A 17,148-nucleotide genomic window follows, 5' to 3' on the forward strand; every position below is an offset into this window, starting at 1 on the left:
GATTTGCTCTCAGCTGTTTTGCACAGGGCTCTGCTGCTTGCTGCAAAGAGGTAAATTGCTGGAGCAGATTTGTCTTTTTCCTTGTGGTAATCAAGCTATGCTAAAAACAAAAATGAAAGCAGGCTGTCTGCTGTTTATTGCAACGAGGCAAAATTGCTCAGAGACAGAGGGAGATTTATTTTTCTTCTTTTCCTCACCAAAAAAGGTAGGTACGTCTTATACGCCGGTGTGTCTTATACTCCGAAAAATACGGTAACTCTGTCTGGACTGTATATAGCATTTTAAAGACAGTTTACATAGAGCAAACCAATTTGTTACTTATATATCCACAGAAATTGCTCCTGAGAATCTAATAGTAGCCTAAACAAAGAAAAAAAACCCCTTCTATTTAAATTTTTACACTTGTTTTGTGGCAAAAGCAGGTTTTTATAACAATGTGCTTACTTCTATTTTAATATAATTTACAGGTGTTATAACAATTTTTGTTTTATTTATAGAATATGTTGCATAGAAAAGATGCATCTTGCATTTCTAAAACATACCTTATGGTTGCGTCCATGCTTATCCAGCAGGGAGATGATGGATTTTATATGGCCTTCATCTATCAAATTTAAAGCTTCTGGGCTTTCAATCAAGATACAGCGCAACACTTCTAAAATACCTGTTTGAATGCCAGGGACAAATAGATTATTTTGAGTTTCAGGGGTAGAATCCATAACATATAATTCAAGCACTGAAAAAAAATAAATAAAAGAAAAAATTCCTTCTTTAAGCTCTTTAAAAATGCTTAAAATTTAAAAATTGAAGATGCCTGAAATAGTCAGCCAGCTTCAAGAAAACAAAATAACTTAGATGTGGGATTTTTCTTTTACGGTATTTTTATCTGAGGACAGATAACAAATTAAGGAACAACTGAACCAAAAAGGAAGCTATCTTTAGAAACATAAATCCCTTAGCCCTAAAGCTAAATCTAGCAGTAGAATTTCATTCATTCTTAAGAGTTTCTGTTCAGTTTGTGTCTGGATCTAAATTACAACAATATTTTTTTCAATATATTTGATCAATAACATTTTTCTTATTAATTCAAGAAATGTGAGAATCTCCTATACCAAGCAAAAAACCCAGCTTTTATTTGAATAGTGTGGTAGAATCTAAATAGCATTGTACTGTAAATACCTCAATGCATTTTATTATTATAGGAATTAATGTGTCAGATAACTGTTCCTTGAAAACAGGATGAATAGTATGGGGAATTCTTGAATGAAAATCCATAATTAAGAGTTAACAGCCTTTTTTTAGGTTATGGAAAAGTAGACTAGTATATCTCACCTGAAGAAGATTCTAGTCTGTCCAATTTACTAATCAACCAATCAAGATTATTGGAAAACTGGGCACAATTGTTTCTGTTACCACAAATGAGAGCAGCTGAAAGACAGATTTGGAATGATCAGTTAACTATAGATACAGATATTTTAGAATAAAGACAAAATATAAAATATGTCTCCATCAACTACATGTTGATATTCAGGATATATTCACTATATGCTTTTCTGTATATTCTAGATATAAAAGGAATATAGTTTACTGCTACCTTCACTAGGCATAATTGATTATTACCGTTCCAGTAGGCATTAAATATTTCTGACACTGGATAAACATTTGAAACCATTAACCCATCACCCCCAGCTCTAAATTCATTGTTACATTGTTCTGGATTTAATCACACAAAACTATTCGTAAAAGTCATTAGTGGCTTCCGATAAATGTAAAACTCAATAAAATTTTTAATTCTGTAATCAATCAATAAATAATGGATTTCAATACATGTACGTTATTTGAAATATTTTTATCTAATCAAGAACCTATTTTTCTATATATTTGTACAGCAGAGCCATTGCTTATTTATATAAGAGTTTATTAGGCAATTGAGTTTTTAAAAAGCACAATCAAATCTACAAATAAAATAGTTTGTTTTCAAAACTGTCTCTACATTGCTAAATTTCCACAGATGAAGATTTCATGCAGCTGCAGAAAAAGCTCACAGTTCTTAGGTCCACCTACTAACTGGAAGGCACTGTAGAAGAAAAAATATTATTCAGCAGTTTCTGCATCGCTAAAGTAGATGACAATGAAAAATTCAGCAATCTTCAACAGGAAGAGATAAAAACAGTGACAGGTATCCACTTTTAATACATTTGTTAATTATTACTAAACTTCAGAAAGAGAATGGTAATAACAGTGAAGAAAAATATGAATCTGAAAGCAGGGCATGTAAGAATGTGGCCTGGAATCTTTCTAATTTGTCTTCAAATTCTGTTTCGTCTCTGGGTTTTTTTGCTGTACACACATACATTTCTGAATCATAAAAGGGAACCACATTTAACACTGATGACATTATCTAGTTTGGTAATGAAACATCTGCAAGAAAACAACCAAGCTCAGAGAGCACCAATTCAACTCTCAACTACAAATATTCTCTTCTATCGAAAATCACATTTTAAAATTTTAAAGTACATTATTAAAATTACTTTATTAACATAACCATGACATAAATTGCAACTATCTAATAACATGTTGATTTAGTTTTAGTGTTGGTTTTAATGTGCTATTCATTATGGGGAAAATTATTCAGCTCCTCTGATTTAGATTTAATTCAAAATTTTCCCTAAAAACTCATTGAACTCTGCATCGCTTACTTCAACATATATGTTTACACCCTATAACTCACCTAATAACTTGTAAAGAAGATTCAGAATTTCTTTCCACGCTGCCCCATTTTCTTCCCTACCAACCCCTGTAAAATGAGCGGTACTGTAGTATACATTTAATCGATCAATGCAGTTCAGAACCAATGCCAGCATCCCCTGTAAAAACATAATTATAAACACTCTTTGTATCTTCAAATATATATTCCTTTTCACATAAACGTTTAAAGAAGCAATTCAAATACAGTATTGAACTATAAAATGCTGGATATAATACATTTTCTTCCCAGAAAGAAAATAACTAGCTGTAAATGTGGGAGAAGATAGGTTTCAAAGATACAAAAGCAGCCATTGTAACTATCATTTTGCTTAAAGCAGTCATAAAGGTCTCATTTGGATCAGAGTCATAGCATTAAAGAGAGGAAAGCCTTCCTTCTTCCCCAGAGCCACTTCCCCAATAGAAAATCATCCTGCTGCCTCCATTAGCAAATTGGATTGCTGCACACACCTATCCTGAAACTCAGTTTGGAATCAGCTATTGGTAGAATGTATGCAGTAATGAGAACATCTGTGGCAACTAGATTGTCTAATCACATTACTTCTATTTTGCACTGATTACACTGGCTGCCTTTTCAATTGCAAGTCCAATTAGGGGGCTGGTATTGACTTCCAAACCCTTTGCAAATGCTTTGCAATCCATTTATCCATATTATAATGTTCCTGCTCAAGGATTATGTACGCATCTGAAGCTCTGCTCTTTGTTTTAGCAGAAATTATTCCACCAGGGACAAGGCCTTTTCTTTTTCTTGGCTTCACACCTCCAAAATCTTCTTCTTCAGAAATATTTTCTTGTTGATTCTTACATAGATGACAGACTATGTCTTCCAGTCTTTGTAATCGTTCATTTATGATCTCTTTACCTATATTCTTTGGAATGACCTTATTGCTCTTGATACTTTAACTGATATATTTGTGGCTCTAAATGTATGTGTTCATTGTTTTCTTCTCTATCATATTATTATGCTTTAATTTTTTATGTCTTTAAAACATTAAATTTATATAATAATTTTGCTTATTGAATACTACTAACAGTAGAATGCAAATATGCTCTAAAGTATATTTTTACTACTACTAATAATAATAAAATAGCAACAGCAATAAAGTGTGTGTTGTGGGAAAAGATAATTAATTATATAATTATTATAATAATGTGTTAAATTTATATGCCACTCAACTGTCAGCAAAAATGATGAAACCAGATGGGAACAAAGAAATATATCCTCCCAGAACATCATTTTTTTCAAATTGTTAAAATCAGTTTTCAAATTGTTAGTTATTTCTGTGAATTACAAAGATTTAATCCCTCAAATTAGGAAACTGTACAGTTGCTTTTAAACAGGAAATTATATTTCATTAGCCAGCCTTTTTTTAAACAAAATTTTATATATGATGCTTCATATTCATCTAAGCCAGGAGTGTCAAACTTGATTTCATTGAGGACCGCATCAGGGTTGTGTTTGACCTCGGTGGCCAGGGTGGGCGTGGCCAGCTCAACATCACTTGTGTTGGGGTGCCTGGGGTGGTCCGAGCGCTCTGCCAGCAAATAACGGGCTCCCAAGCTCCATTTTTGGCTGGGACGGCTTCCTGCAACCCTCTGCCAGCAAAAACGGAGCTCAGGCCGGTCCTTTGCTGTTTCTAGAGCGGCCCTGTGGGCCAGATCTAAGCACCCTGCTGGCGAGATCCAGCCACTGGCCCTTGAGTTTGACACCCCTGATCTAAGTTATCAATTGTCTATAACAGCTCAGAAAAAAAAAAACTAGCATTCTGTGGAGCAAACAATTTGATCTTTTCAGAAAACCCTGAAGCATAATTGTATTCTGTTATAGACTAGACCAGTGTTTTTTAACCTATGTGATCCTTGTGACCCCTTCCCATTCCACAATTGTATCATCTTTCCAAGGTCCCATTTGGATCTCACCTTTAAAAAGATTAAAATAACCAAGATTCTAAGACTTTGAGTTTTTCAGAGGATAATAATAATGGTTATTCAAAGCATTTTTGAAAGGTTAATCATATATACACTTGACTATTAATCCCAACACCTGATTAAACGAAAACGCATTAAACATAGCCTTTTCTACCTCCTCTTTGAATAGATTTTGTCTGTTTTTAAGAGAACGAAGTTTGTTTTGTTTATCCTCGTGTTCTAGCTCTTCTTCTGGAGGTAGAAAATATGTAATTAAATCTTGTAGATTCTGAACTACTTCTTCAATGGGAAGAGTGATGGGAGTTGTAACACTGTTGTTTCCACTGTGAATCAAAAGATAAAGCAAATAGTTATAAAAAAAGAATACATTACTAGAATCAAAACAATAATCAGGATACAATTATTATTATTATATAGTTTGTGTTACACACAGAATATTTTGTATCACATGATCCATAGATGCAGAATTTAAAAAGCTAATAGAGTTACATACAGAAGGGCAAAACTGGTCAACCCATGTCCTGAGAATATCATCTGAATGTCTGTATGATAAAAGTCTTAGGGAAGGAATTGCTAACTTTGCAATATAGAGTGTTGTGAAATACCAGTATTTTTTCCATAGGATGAAGAAAAGGAATATCACTCAAACAGATTTTTTTTAAAGTAACTTTCATTCATGCAAATGTGTTATTACAGCCTATGCAAGAAGAAATATCAAAAGGCTCCAGTCTGTGTAGCACAATCAGTATAATACAACCAATGCATATTTTGAAGGGTGGGGGGGAAAGGAATTTTCTGTCACTACATTCTAAAGTCTGAGAGTATGGTAAGAATGGAGAAGGAAGAGGTTAGAGAAGCTAAGCTAGAGCAGCATTTTCCAACCTGCTTCCTTAGGGTTATATATAGCCGTGCTGACCGGAATTCGGGGAATGATGGGTCCCCATACAGCTGGAGGACACCTATGGTAAATGTTGGAACAAACAATGGTCAATGAAATCATCCTGCTAAAATATCTTTGTAGGTTTTCTGCAGACTGAACTGCTGAAGACTCTTGATGATTAGCAAATGTGATTTTCTATGATATAGTGCAGAAATCCCCAACCCCCGGGCCACGCAAGTGGTGGGCGAGTGCACGAAGCTTTATTTGCACATGCATGGGATTAAGCTGTGTGCATTTAAACCATCCTCCCCCCTCCTCTATGGAGCCAAAAAGGTTGGGGACTGCTGATGTAGTGAATATTTGAAAGACATTTGAAAAAGCTCTAAATATCAAGATTAGGTTTTGGATATCAATACACCATTATCTTCTATCTGTGGAAGAATATTCATGTATCAAGATGATTTATTGTTAAAGAACTGTGCTGTGAAATTTTTGCAAATTTTATTTGAACTGATTAAAAATAAATGTCAGGTTTTCAGGCTGTCTTCAAATAAATTGCATCGCAAACAAAGTCTTTTATAAAACAAATTTCCATTTTATTAAGCACAGCACTTTTTACACCGACTCGTTGCAGCCGGCACTGACGTGCTACCCAAAATCCCTCCTCTTCCTTCCCCCACTCCTCTGCATTCATTGGCCATTTTCCCAGTCATTCACCCCTAATCTACTGCTCCAATTCAAAGAATTTCTCCCCTCCCATCCATCTCCTAGGGGACATTATCTCCAGAGGAAATAAGTAGGTGAAAGGCAACTGTCCCGTTGCAGACGCCTGCATTCTCCTTCTTATGTCAGCACTAGGATAAATGCATCTTGACGTGCTGACAATAAATCTTCAACAATAATAAATTATAATCCAATATCAGCAGAATGTATTTCCAAATAGATTCTGGTACAATTCAACTATAAATGTTATAAATGCTAATTATTAATTATTATATTAAGAAATTATACCTTATAAATTGACTGAATAATTTTGTGGTATTGAGAATAATTCTAGCAGCCTGGGATTCTTCATGTTGACACCTTTGCAAGGAGAGTCCATCATCTGTGTGCCCTTCTTGGTGTAATATAACCTAAAATATATGGTCACAGTAATATCTTAAAATACAACCATTTGTTTAGTGAGCATTTGAAGTTAAAACGGCACTGAAAAATGTAATTTACAACTGATTTTCACACTTAGGAACATTGCAGCATTCCCATGATCAAGTGATCAAAATTCAGGCGCTTGGCAACTGACTTGTGTTTATGACATATGGCACAGGCTCATGTGATCATAAAATCGGGCATAACTCGCTTTACAACTGCCATGCTTAACAACAGAAAATTGGGGTTCAATTGTGGCTATAAGTCAAGGACTCCCTGTATGTTTTCAATTATGTTCTCAAAGATTACTATGCAGCTTGCTAATGATAGTGTGAAATTGGGAGAAAATTGCGATTTTAATTTGCTGATGTTCTTTTTAATTTCAGATAATATGTCCCAGCTGGATTTTACATAATATGCTATAAGATGTAGCTAAGAAAAATAGCAAGAGCAAAAGTGTAGAACAGTGTATGCATACGGTTGACATATTATCTTGGAAAAAAATAAAGGACAAACCTGAAAAAGGAGCAAACCTGAAAGTGGTTAAGAACAAAAAATTATTTACATTTATAACTTTACTTTATAAAAGAAAAATCATGAGCAAAACCAAGAAAAACTTTACAGAAATGCATATTCTGATAAAAATAGCTAAAATCAAACAGTATATGTAAATTTGTTTTTAAAAGACAGTACATTTCCATATTTTTCACATGAATGTGAAAGACTGTCCATTAAGTGGTATCATTTACCATGGTAAAGTGAAATGACCAAAATGAAGGACAAAAGTGAGTTTTTGAAAAATGGAATCTAAAAGACAGCTTTCTGAAATAAAGGACATAGGGTCATGGTAGCTATGTGGGAATAAAGCTGCTGTCCTCCACCCTTTATGTGTTCTAATTTGTCAGGCCCCCCAGTTTGCTGAGATATCCCAATGAACAAACTGTGGTTTGAGCAATCTTTACAAATCAGGATTGCAAACCAGGATGGATCTGTTGGGTCCTATTCTACGATTAGAAGATATCATTGAAATCATACTTCCCTGATTTAAATCAAGGGAAAGTCACTTCTGTGATGGATGGCCATATAAATGTGATAAATAAATATATTAATAAGAAAGAAAGAAAGAAAGAAAGAAAGAAAGAAAGAAAGAAAGAAAGAAAGAGTATTAGTTTAATTAACCATAAAATGTTCTGCTATGTCAGGCATGTCATGTAAAGGCATGCAGCTTGTTCCCTATATTCCTAACCTTGATAAAGAGAATGAGATACTACTGTATCCCAGTCCAGCCAGGCCAAATATGTTAGAGATGAAATTATAGAATTAATCCATGGGCTTTATAGAAATCAGAATGCTTTCTTGTTTCTAATATGAAAATAAGATGTACCTGGGACAATTTAAAAAGAATACAAGAGACCTGAACGCACAATTTGGAAAGTAAACTCGAGTGCTGAAGAAAACAGAAGCACCTATTGTTAATGGGTCTCAAGAAGACTAATGCAATTCCTTGAGTCTATATGTCTCAATAAAAAGGACCAGTGGGGCAAACTAATTAATAACCATAATAGCTAGAACAGATGGTGCTGCCTGCCTATTTGTACACACACACACGCACGCACGTACGCACACACACACACACACACATGAATAAACTGAGCCCAAGTGAGCAGCTCTCAAAAGCCTCAAGCTCAAAAACTATTCACACTGCATCTTTCTAGGCAACAGTGCAGACAATTAAATACTGTGCAATATTTTCTGGCTGTATGAGCTTCCGCACATCCACATGTGCAAGTTATTCGCAATTGCAGATGATGGAATAAAAATACAAATGTTCTCTTTACCTTTCTTTTCAGTGGTCCTAAACGTGATGTTTTAGCATCCTGTGCTTTGTATGTCAGCCACAAAGTGCTAGCTACATGCTGCACAAAACAAACAGAATCTCCATACTTTATCTCAGGAAATCCCATGCCCTCTATATCACGTTTGTGAACAGAATCCAGTTTTTCCTTTATGCAACAGGGGTGAAAAAGAAGAAAATTAGCAAATTATTAGTAATTCATAACAATGGTGCGTATCAGAGAAATGAACTTTTTTGGTGGCAGAACCAAAATTATATAGTTCTTAGCCCTCCAAAAATACCTAGATCAGTGTTTTATCGTATGGTAACACTTCATTTAAGTTGATATATAATTTTTGCACATTTAGACATGTGTTTCATTGGTCAGAGATGTTTTTTATCATGCTGCCTAGGTTGTGTTTCTTAATGTTTGGAATATGATTGTGTTTTTATTAACTTCAATTGTTAGTTGCCCTAAGTTGTGTGCATAAGTGAAGAAAGGTAAGATATATATTTTTTTATTCCATGAACAATTTTTATATCAGTGATTGATTAAAAAACTCATTGTGTACTTAGTAGGTAGTTGGGACTTTGTGATAAACCACTCTAGAATTCAACAGCAACAACCCTTCCTCTCTCTGGAGGTCAGGGAAGAGGGTACAGTAGTCCTCGACTTACGACCACAATTGAGCCAACATTTGTGTTGTTAAGCGGGACAGTTGTTTAGTGAATTTTGTCCCATTTTACAACTTTTCTTGTCACAGTTGTTAAGTGAATAACTTCAATTGTTAACATACGGTTGTTAATTGAATCTTGTTTCCTGATTATCAGCACACTGCAACCATCATAAATATGAGTCAAGCATCCAAATTTTGATCATATGACCTTGGGGACAACAGTTTCAACAATCATAAGTGGGCAAAATGGTCATAAGTCACTTACTGTATTTCAGTACCGTTGTAACTTCGAACAGTCACTAATTGAACTGTTGTAAGTGGAGGACTACCTATACCTATATATTTGGAACATCAATTTCTAAGTTGCATTGAAATCTACTGCTGGAACCAGGAAGGCAAAGTTGAACTATCACTTTCCCATCTTTCTCCAGATCTTAAATAGAGGCTCAGCATCCTCCATCTTCTATTGAAAATAAAATAAAAGGCCTCCTCTTTTGTGTATTTCAGGACTACAATTCTATGTCCTATTTTCATATTTTACACTTATGGATTATAGCTGTCAAATTTCAGCATCAATTTAAATATACTACTCAAAAAAATAAAGAGAACACAAGCAGAAGACATCCGAGATCTGAATGAATGAAATGGCCTTATTAAATACTTTGTTCTTTATATACAGTAGTTTATACACTGCTCAAACAACTAAAGGGAACACAAAACTACTGTATGTAACAAACAAAGTATTTAATAAGGCTATTTCATTCATTCATATCTCGGATGTCTTCTGCTTGTGTTCCCTTTATTTTTTTGAGCAGTGTATATACAGATAATTCTGTCATAATATAAAGTGGAATTTCAATTTACTTGTTATCCTGTTAATAGCAGAGAAAAATTATTTCACTTCTCAGTTCTCAGAAATGGAGAACTGCAATATGAAATAAAGAGTGCAAGTCTACTCAGTCTATCCAGAAGCAGACACTATTCAAGTATTGAATCCTGGGTATTCAGCTTTAGGGAATATTAACAATAAGGAAAAATAGGTTCCTCTGCAAAAAATAGTGTTTTGCAACTTGAATGTTCACATTATAATCAGCTTTTTCAATCTCATAAATACAAAAGTAATATTTTTTTTCACATTCTCAGTACAGAGTGTATGTTTCTATCACTTAACATATAGTACAATCAGTTCTTCACTGATGAGTTTTATTAAGTGCATTTGAAATACAAAAAAAATATTTAAAAAGAGATGTTACAATGCAGAAGAAAGCTATCAATAGATTAAATTAAGAAAGCAGAGAAATGGAAAATGCTGTTACATCTTTAATGCTGCTGGCTGCTGCTTTTAAGTTGAATAGTAAGCAAGAAAAATACCACTACCTTGGCAGTGATTTGTCATAGATACTGACTACTGTTGACTTCACCCCCATTCCTAAGAAGTCTGTAAGGAGCATGCATTAGCGTACCAACGTGTCTACCGTCCCTGTCCTACTGTCCCCATTTATTCGCATCCATTATGTTCATATTCATGCTTATACTTATATCTGTTATCTCGTACATGTTTGACAAACTAAATAAATAAATAAAATATTATTTCAATCCAGAAAAAAAAAGATTATGTAGAGAAGTAAGCTTTAGTATAGTATCTTGTAAAGAAGAATGCATATACTTCTGAATGTACGTCAAGATCATTTATTTACATTTAATCATAAAGTATGTATTGATTCCTAGCAATTGCCTGGCAACATTTTGGAAACAGATTACCACTGGTTTCTTCTTTGGGTTGAAAAAGAATGACTGACATGATGACACTCAGGTGTCATCATGTCTAAGGCAGGACTAAAAGTCATGGTGTACCAATTTCTAGCCTGGTACCTTTAATCATTGTACCAAACTGGCACTCTATACAAATGTTTAGATTCACTGAATTGGTCAAATGGAACTATAATTTCTCAGCAATGTCTTATTTCCTATAGTACAATATATTCAGCATTAACTTTAAAGGAAGGGTCAAACAAAGACAAGAACAAGGAAAAGTAGTTAGCGTGATTGCTATCCATGTGTTCAATAATGATATCCTTATGTCACAATAAACATTTCAAGGAGCTTTTTGGGTTCACTCAAAGCTTTGGTATAGTGCGGCTTATAACCTCTTCCCGTCCTTTTCTGATTTCATACAATTACTCTTGTTTCTTGCTTTTGTTCAAATAAATAAAATAAAGAGTGGTCACTTAGAAATGAGATCCAATAGGAAAGCACCATAAAAATGATCAATGCTTATTATGATTGAATGTCACATATTTTTTCCACACTTTCAAAAATGTAAATGTGCAAAAAGTAGGTGAAATTCAACCATAATGAACTGTAAGGTGCAATAGGTCAATTTAGAGAGCAAACAGATACATCAGTGAGGTGCCTCCTAAATCTTCTTTGATGCCTATAGATTTTCTTTGAACAGTTTTATATTGTCCCAACATAGTATTTTCTTCAGTGAAGTTTGTTGACATTTATTCATTTCTGCTACGTGATAGACTTGATTTAGGTAGAACATTCGTGTTCTACATTCCACATTCATTTAATGTAAAAATATTACTTACCTTGGATGCTCTAAAACAAAAGGAAGTTGATTTTGTGTCAGCCTTTTCTCTGTCTAATAAAACAAGACCCAGGTCTTCTGTCAATGCTAAAAACTGTCCTGTTGTAATATGTCGAAGGCGAAATGGTTGTCCCCAGCGAATATGACTTCGACTCCAGCTTAAAAATCATTTAAAGAATATTTAGTTTATGGTTTACATGGACTATTCTAAGTATTTATTTACCAATGGAACAGAAGTTGTGGGTGCTTCATCACTGGAAGCTTTCAAGAAGAGACTGGACAGCCATCTGTCAGAAATGGTATAGAGTCTCCTGCTTGAGCAAGGGGTTGGACTAGATCAGGGGTCTCCAACCTTGGCAGCTTTACGACTTGTGGACTTCAACTCCCAGAATTCCTCAGCCAGCTTTGGGAGTTGAAGTCCAGAAGTCGTAAAGTTGCCAAGGTTGGAGACCCCTGGACTAGATTTATTATTTATTTATTATTTATTAATTTTATTTCTATACCGCTCTTCTTCTGAAGGACTCAGGGCGGTGTACAGCCTGATTAAAAGCACAAAGACAGACAAAATTTAAAATAAATTAAAATTATTAAATGATAGGCCCAATTTATAAACCCCCAAATTTAAAATCCCATTTAAAACCAATTAAAATCTTTACATTGATAGCCCAGCCTGACGGAACAATAAGGTTTTGAGGGCACAGCGAAATACATGGAGATCAGAGATTTTACGAATTTCTGGGGGCAGTTCATTCCAAAGGGCAGGGGCTCCCACAGAGAAGGCCCTGCCCCTGGGTGTCGCCAGCCGACATAATTTGGCCGATGGCACCCTGAGGAGACCCTCTCTGTGGGAGCGAACTGGCCGGTGGGAGGCTACTGGTGGCAGGAGTTGGTCTCGAAGGTACCCGGGTCCAATGCCATGGAGCGCTTTAAAGGTGGTAACCAACACCTTGAATCGCACCCGGAAGACCACTGGGAGCCAGTGCAGCTTGCGCAGGAGGGGTGTCATGTGGGCACAACGAGTTGCGCCCATAACCACCCGCGTGGCCACATTCTGGACCAGTTGGAGCCTCCGGGTGCTTTTCAAGGGGAGCCCCATGTAGAGAGCATTGCAGTAGTCCAGTTGGGACTACTGCAAGGGTGTGAGTGACTGTGCGCAAGGCGTCGCGATCCAGAAAGGGCCGCAACTGGCGGATCAGGCAAACCTGATAAAAAGCCCCCCCTGGCCACGGCCGTCATATGTTCTTCTAAAGACAGCCATGCGTCCAGGAGGACGCCCAGATTGTGGGTCCTCTCTGTGGGGGGGGGGTAAAGACTCACCCCCAATAGTCAGCAATGGCAGATGACCTACAAGGTCTTTCCAATTCTGTTATTCTAATTTATTTCAACCCAAGATCTTTCTTAGGGGCATTTTTTAATAGGTTCAACAGTCTCATAACAGTATTACAAATTAACTCAGATTCACATTCATTATTTTCTTAGATGTTTCGAATTTTCTATGCTTCTTTCTTACCATGTATAGTGCCTTCCATTTTTCTTTTCCTTCGGAAATTGAGGTGGAAACTGTTAGTCACTTTCAGGCTCATCATTAACCTAAATTCAGTAGTTATCTCTAAGGCTTTAATCTTATAGCCTTGAAACAGCATCCCATAAGACATAATACACACACACAACCAACATAGGTCAACTTTTAAGGAAGGATCCAATTGCAACAAACAATTGTCTGTCATTCTGGCCACTCGGGATGATTTCCCAGCTTTGGAAAGGAGCATCCACAAGGAAGCTTGGTGAGAATAAGATAGGGGATTGAAAAGGAGAAAATTGGAGCAACTGAAATATTTAAGCCTAAAAGGAAATAATATACAACAAAAACAGGAAGTAGCAAATTCCTTTTGAGTCCTGCCTATCAATCTATAAATTGGTAGACAAGAAAGCCTGCTGGATTTCCCAGAACTAAATACTGTATATTCTATGATCTAGGACAGCATAATGCAAAAACAATGAATATAACATAAAATCACCACACCTTATTCGAAGAGGTTCTACTCTCCATAGTGATCTTGCACGGACTCCAGCTCCCCCAGCTTCATAAAAGATCCGCCTAGAAACAGATTAATCATGCTGAGATGTACTGCATGGGAGATTTAGCATTATTAAATGTATGCAGAATTATAATCTGCGATTGAAATATACACAGCATTTGGAGATTGCAGCTTTTTCTGTAATAATTGATAACTTCTTTCAGTAAGGCTCAGAATTAGATTTTGCTATATAAACTGAACAACTGTAAAATAATTCAATCATTAATAAATCAGAACTGAATCTCTTGTAATCCTGTTCAAGAAATCAGGAGTGCAGTAGGACCTGAATCGCATAAACCTCAAATTCTTCTTATTAATAAAGCATTTGAAATCACTAATATTTCCATTAGTTTCCAGATTTTAATAATCAGATATTTAGGAGAAACATGATGGTTTTAGAATTAAGGGTAATCATTTTATCCTACTATGTTGGCACTTTTCCCCCTCTGAAATTGCCTGTAATCTTTTACAATTTTACAAGATTTTTTTAATGCAACACTGAAAAAATGGGTGAAAAAGAATGAAACTATGCACATTTCAAAAAAGATTTCCATTTTATTAAGGGCTTTATTTGTTTATTTAGACTCTATGTCACTCTAGTTGACCAGACTCTGAACAGTCTATAATTCTTTCTTCTAGTAACTAAGTTTAAAACAGCAAATAATAACAATATCAACAATAATAATACCATTGGTAAAGAAAACCCTACACATTCTGCACAATAATCATCCATAATCGCAATAAATCCATCCCACCACCTCTTCTACTTCAGGAGCCAATAATCACAACTCCATTTCATTCCCAAAGACCATGAGAAATAATCCCAGGCCAAATTTGTCAGGAAACCACATAGAACATACAGTCATATAATATAAAACTCCTCCCAAATACAAGAAGCCTTATTTGTGATCCAAGTTGTGCTATATCATTAAAGACAGAACTGGTCCAGTTATGCTTTCAATTATGCCCAACAACAAACATCTTGTCATGGCCAAACAAACCAGATAGGTATCCCAACAGGGAGACCAACCATCTGCTGAACAGTTTTCATGGCAAAGCTAGGAAGAGTCAGTAAGAACTTTTGATCTTACCTAAGCATATTTTCATCCATTCTATCAAGATTAAATACATCTTCATTTATTTATCAGCATGCAGTGGGTCTTTTAGTTTCGAAATCTAAACTTTTGGCTGATGGTCCTTTACAAAGTTTGGGGAACATGATATTATATCATGTTTATATACATATTATATATGTATTATATACAATTCTGCTAGGTACATTTTGAAATGCAACAACTACAGGTGGGCAAATACCACTTATCTCAAATTAAACAATCTTAGTTTGCAATAGCAGTTAACTATAACTACTTGCTTCAGGTTTTTTATGTCTGTCACACAATGCCCTTTGCTAATTTTCCCTTTGCTTCCATCAGTGCTTTATTTTATTTGTTTTATTTCCCTCACAAAAAGGGCAAGATGCAGCTGTTTTGCCTCACTGCTATTATGTTCGTATCTTTACAGACAGTTGAACAAGCAACAAGGACAAGATGCAGCGTAGCCAGAGGGCACTTGGCATGTGATGTGACTATTGATACAGGACCAACAGTGCTAATCTCCAATGCCAAGTATTCTCATCTTTTAACAGTAAACAGTGATGTTATTTCAAGGATACTTGAAGGTTCTTACCTACGAAAAACATGCCTATAGAATATAGTGCTGAGTAAATAAGTTTGGAATGGGAGATATTTTTCATATATTTAATTGGACCACATGATACTAGTTCATGTTTTTTTGTAGGACAGAGATAGATAGATAGATAGATAGATAGATAGATAGATAGATAGATAGATAGATAGATAGATAGATAGATGATGGATGGATGAGATGCCAGTTGTTCTAGTGCATCTAACTTGAATTATACTGCCTAAATATAATTGTAGGAAGAGTCTGGTTTATTTTACATCAACAGAAGAATGACAACGAAAGTCAATCTGATATGTTCCATGTGCCACAAATACTTGTTCATTGTTTCTGAATGAAGACTGTTTGGCTTTACAACTGAAACTAAAGATGGAAAATATGCATAATCTATAGTGCAACTCACTTATGTAGTGAATCGTTCTGTTCTGTAGATGCAATGGTCAAGCATTCATCATGGCCATGAAACAAACGTAATACGTGACCACCAAGTAGGTATCCTAGAGGAAGAGAAAATAATTAACTTGGACAGCATTTTAACAATATTTATCTGGAAATGGAAGTATATCTACCTTGCATTAATATCTAAAAGTTCTAGGTTATTTTCTCTTTCCAATGCCCGCTCAGTTGCAGGTCTACCAACATGCCTTAAGCAAATCACCAAATATAAAATAACAGGAATAAAACTTATTGATGTTTAACTCCTATGATCATTTCTCCACATGGCACAGGAATAGCTCAGATGTTTTTGCTCCTGCTTTTGTTTAGCCATACTTATTTTCACCTGGGCTCAACAAATCTACTTGATCGACTGTGTGCTTTAATTGTAATAAGGTGGTTTAAAAGTATTGGTTCCGAAAACATATTATTTGATGCAATATGTACCACTGTATTGAACATAAAACTAAATGGATATAATTGAAATTAGTTTAATACCTACTCCATACAAAAAGGAAATAAAAATTGCCAACATTCCATCCATAAGGAAATCTCTTGGAAAAAAATCAGCATTAATTTGACATTTTACACAATCACTGGTCTCCTGAGGGGGGGTAGGGGAGAAAAAGACTATATGCTTGTCAAATTCACCCAAATTCCCTATTCCTGGGAACTACTGCAAGGATCTGTAAATCAAAACAAGTCAAGTTAATACTGACTACATTTTAAATTAGAATCAATAGGATGCCATGTAACTCAAGTCATATAAAAAATGTCCAAGCAGATGTTGGGAATAGTAACTGTTGTGAAAGGAGCTGAGCGAGGGAAAGGGATTTGTGAGATGACGAAGCTACCAATCCAATTTAACAATTGGAAAACAAAATGCAGTGTCAACTGAAGACAGGCTGCAGAGAGTGAGATAAGGGTTCTCACCAACTGGAAAATAGCCCAGTTATAATCACAAGTTGGTTATGGTGGTCCATAATCTTATAATGTCTTACTTGCCATGGGCATTTTCAAGGGTTATGATGATGAACCATGTGTGTTGGTATTATCATGTAAATGGTGACACGCATACTTGTGTTAGAGATCAGGATGCAAGTACTTAATTA

The 17,148-nt window shown here is 35.3% G+C and overlaps 1 protein-coding gene across 1 annotated transcript in view; it reads right to left on the reverse strand.

Moving 5' to 3' along the window:
• The window catches only part of RYR3 (ryanodine receptor 3), a 244,899-nt gene that overhangs the window by 186,130 nt on the left and 41,621 nt on the right, over positions 1-17,148 (reverse strand). Inside the window, exons 9-17 of the mRNA XM_070935838.1 lie at positions 16,005-16,098; positions 13,846-13,920; positions 11,824-11,980; positions 8,557-8,721; positions 6,584-6,705; positions 4,847-5,015; positions 2,729-2,864; positions 1,330-1,425; positions 543-661 (exon numbers count right to left, since the gene is read on the reverse strand). Coding sequence (XP_070791939.1) covers positions 543-661; positions 1,330-1,425; positions 2,729-2,864; positions 4,847-5,015; positions 6,584-6,705; positions 8,557-8,721; positions 11,824-11,980; positions 13,846-13,920; positions 16,005-16,098 — 1,133 coding nt within the window. The remainder of the gene's footprint in view (positions 1-542; positions 662-1,329; positions 1,426-2,728; positions 2,865-4,846; positions 5,016-6,583; positions 6,706-8,556; positions 8,722-11,823; positions 11,981-13,845; positions 13,921-16,004; positions 16,099-17,148) is intronic.

The sequence above is a fragment of the Pituophis catenifer genome, unplaced genomic scaffold, assembly GCF_029215685.1.
Source record: "Pituophis catenifer annectens isolate HBS135680 unplaced genomic scaffold, rPitCat1.0.hap2 SCAF_1, whole genome shotgun sequence".
In the NCBI taxonomy this organism is placed as follows: domain Eukaryota; kingdom Metazoa; phylum Chordata; class Lepidosauria; order Squamata; family Colubridae; genus Pituophis; species Pituophis catenifer.